The sequence below is a fragment of the Myotis brandtii genome, unplaced genomic scaffold (assembly GCF_000412655.1).
Source record: "Myotis brandtii unplaced genomic scaffold, ASM41265v1 scaffold384, whole genome shotgun sequence".
Lineage (NCBI taxonomy): Eukaryota > Metazoa > Chordata > Mammalia > Chiroptera > Vespertilionidae > Myotis > Myotis brandtii.
Window position 1 is genome coordinate 3,624,865 of NW_005364745.1, and position 2,325 is coordinate 3,627,189.

The 2,325-nt window shown below is 51.7% G+C and overlaps 1 protein-coding gene across 1 annotated transcript in view; it reads left to right on the forward strand.

Moving 5' to 3' along the window:
• Positions 1 to 254: 254 nt before the first annotated feature.
• C1QTNF3 (C1q and tumor necrosis factor related protein 3) overlaps positions 255 to 2,325 on the forward strand; it is a 19,429-nt gene continuing 17,358 nt past the window's right edge. Inside the window, exon 1 of the mRNA XM_014544846.1 lies at positions 255 to 780. Coding sequence (XP_014400332.1) covers positions 322 to 780 — 459 coding nt within the window. The 5' untranslated portion in view covers positions 255 to 321. The remainder of the gene's footprint in view (positions 781 to 2,325) is intronic.

Genomic DNA, 2,325 nt, shown 5'->3' on the forward strand with positions numbered 1-2,325 from the left:
CCGAGCGAGGGCAGGAGCTTTCTGGATCGCCCAGGCGGGTTCCCACTGCCTCTCAGACAGACTGGATGCCGTTAAGCCCGGATTTCCTGGCAGGCCCGCCAGAGGCTTTTCCAAAAGGCATCTCAGCCCGCGGGGCACAGCCTTTCCCTGTCTCATCTCGACAGGGAGCCCCTGGACACACGCCCCCTGTTTCCAGCTGGTCGCACACGCTTTTTTTTCACGCTGCAACCAGAAAGCCGGGCCAAGGTGTGACATTTACGAACCCCAGCAACTGGGAGCTGTGCGCGCACGCAGTGCTGCCTGTGATGTGGGGAGTGATGAATGGGCCGTTCTGCTTCCCCTCTGGCATGCCTGCAGCCTATTTACTACCCGGCCAAGTATAAAACCGCGGGCCGGCTGTGCTCGGTCTCCAGCCCGGCGTCCCCCGAGGAGACCACGCGCCGGAGCCCGGCCGTCCGTCTTCCCCAGGAGGCTCCCGGCTTGCTGAGAACCATGGTCCGTGGGCACCTGCTGGCTCTGTTTGTCCTCCCTTTTTGCCTGTGTCAAGATGAATACATGGAGGTGAGCGGCAGAGCTAATAACGTGGTGGCCAGAATAGTGCAGAGCCACCAGCAGACCGTCCGTGGTGGCTCCAGGAGGGAGACAGTGAGAGAGCGGAGCCACCCGAGAGCGGGGACGGTGGCTAATAACGCGTCTGCAGACCTAAAGCCCCCGAGGCCAGATGAGCTCCCGCACCCCGAGGTAGATGGCCTAGCCCCGATCACCCCGTTCTGGGGCCAGGTACTCAGCATTCTCTTCTAAGGCTTTCCTGGGAGGGGCTGTCCTGGCTGTGGCTTCAGCTGCGATTCTGAAGGGGGGTGCTTCTGAGACGTCTGCTGAGCTGCTGGTGGGTGTCTTTCCGGGGTGCTCTGTGCTCGAGAGGGCTGTGGGTCTCTTAGAAAGCCAGCAGGGGTCGGTGTGCTGGGACAGAGAGACTGCTTGGTGCTCCGCCAAATAGGACACTGGGGGCCGCCAGCTCCCTGCTCTGCTGTGACTTGGTGTCCCTCTTCCCTGGTGTGGAAAGAGGAGGCTGACCATGCGGTAGCCACATGGCTGTCCCTGCTCATTCGCCGGTCATAAGGGAGTTGGGCTTTCTGAATCCGTGCCCAGCAGGGAGAAGCTGCCCTGGCGGTTTTCGCTTTGCTTTGAGGGTTTACTGCGGCCTTTTATGCCAGGCGTGTGATCTGCTTGCTAGCTTTCTAGGTCGCTAAGTTTCTATGTTCCGTCTGTTTCAAAAAGGACCAAAGAGTTAAAATAAACCAAGAGTTAAATCAACCAAAAGGCTGTATATTTAAAATGTAAACCTCATTGTATGAGTGAATGCCTGATAATCGCAGAGGATGGGGTTAATTTCTCAGAGTAAGAGCTCGGCAATAAAGGAACGTCTTTAACTCTTTTTTCATTGAATCTTTATTGCTGAGTATTACAGGCAACCCCCTTTACTCCCTCCAATGGCCCCCTCCACCGGGTTCTCGTCCCACCCCGGGCCTTCACCACCCTATTGTCTGTGTCCATAGGTAATGAAAGGTAATGAATGCATCTGTGCACATAAATTCTTTGGTTAATCTCGTCCCATCCCTCCTCTCCCCCTTCCCTCTGAGATTCGTCAGTCTGTTCCATGTTTCCATACCTCTGGTTCTATTTTATTCATCAGTTTATTTTGTTCATTAGATTCATCTTTAACCCTTTTAGGGTAGTATGGGAGTGAGCTAAATTTTCAGTGTTGTGAATGGCAAATTGGTGGGACTCAATTTATTTTAAACATTAAGGACAGCAAGATTTTAACATTAAGGACAACAGGTTTTAAAATGTCTATTTAAAACTATTTAACATATTTTTAACTGAAGTATAATCTATAAAAATAAAGGCGTCATATGATAATTAGACCGGACATCCTTCCAGACAAAGCCAGGGCTGTGAGGAAAGCCCAGGTCCCAGGTACCAGAGGGAAGCTGGTGCCAGCAGTCGGGGGAAGGAAAGCCTACTCTTGCACAAATTTCGTGCATCAGGCCTCTAGTGGATATATAACATTGTATTGGTTTTAGGTGAACAGCATAGGGAGATTTTTATTTACTTTCTAAGCACCAAGCTTGCTGAAATCAGATGAGGGGGCAAGGAGAGTTACTTTGAATTATGTGATCTTTGAACAAATAGGTTTCACTACAAGAACTGACTGCTTTGATGCATTTAAATGGACCCTGAAAAGGGACATGCAGTTGCAATCTGACCCCCTCCTATCACAGGTGGAGAAGTTTGGGTTGAGACTCCTTATCTGATCAGGGACCA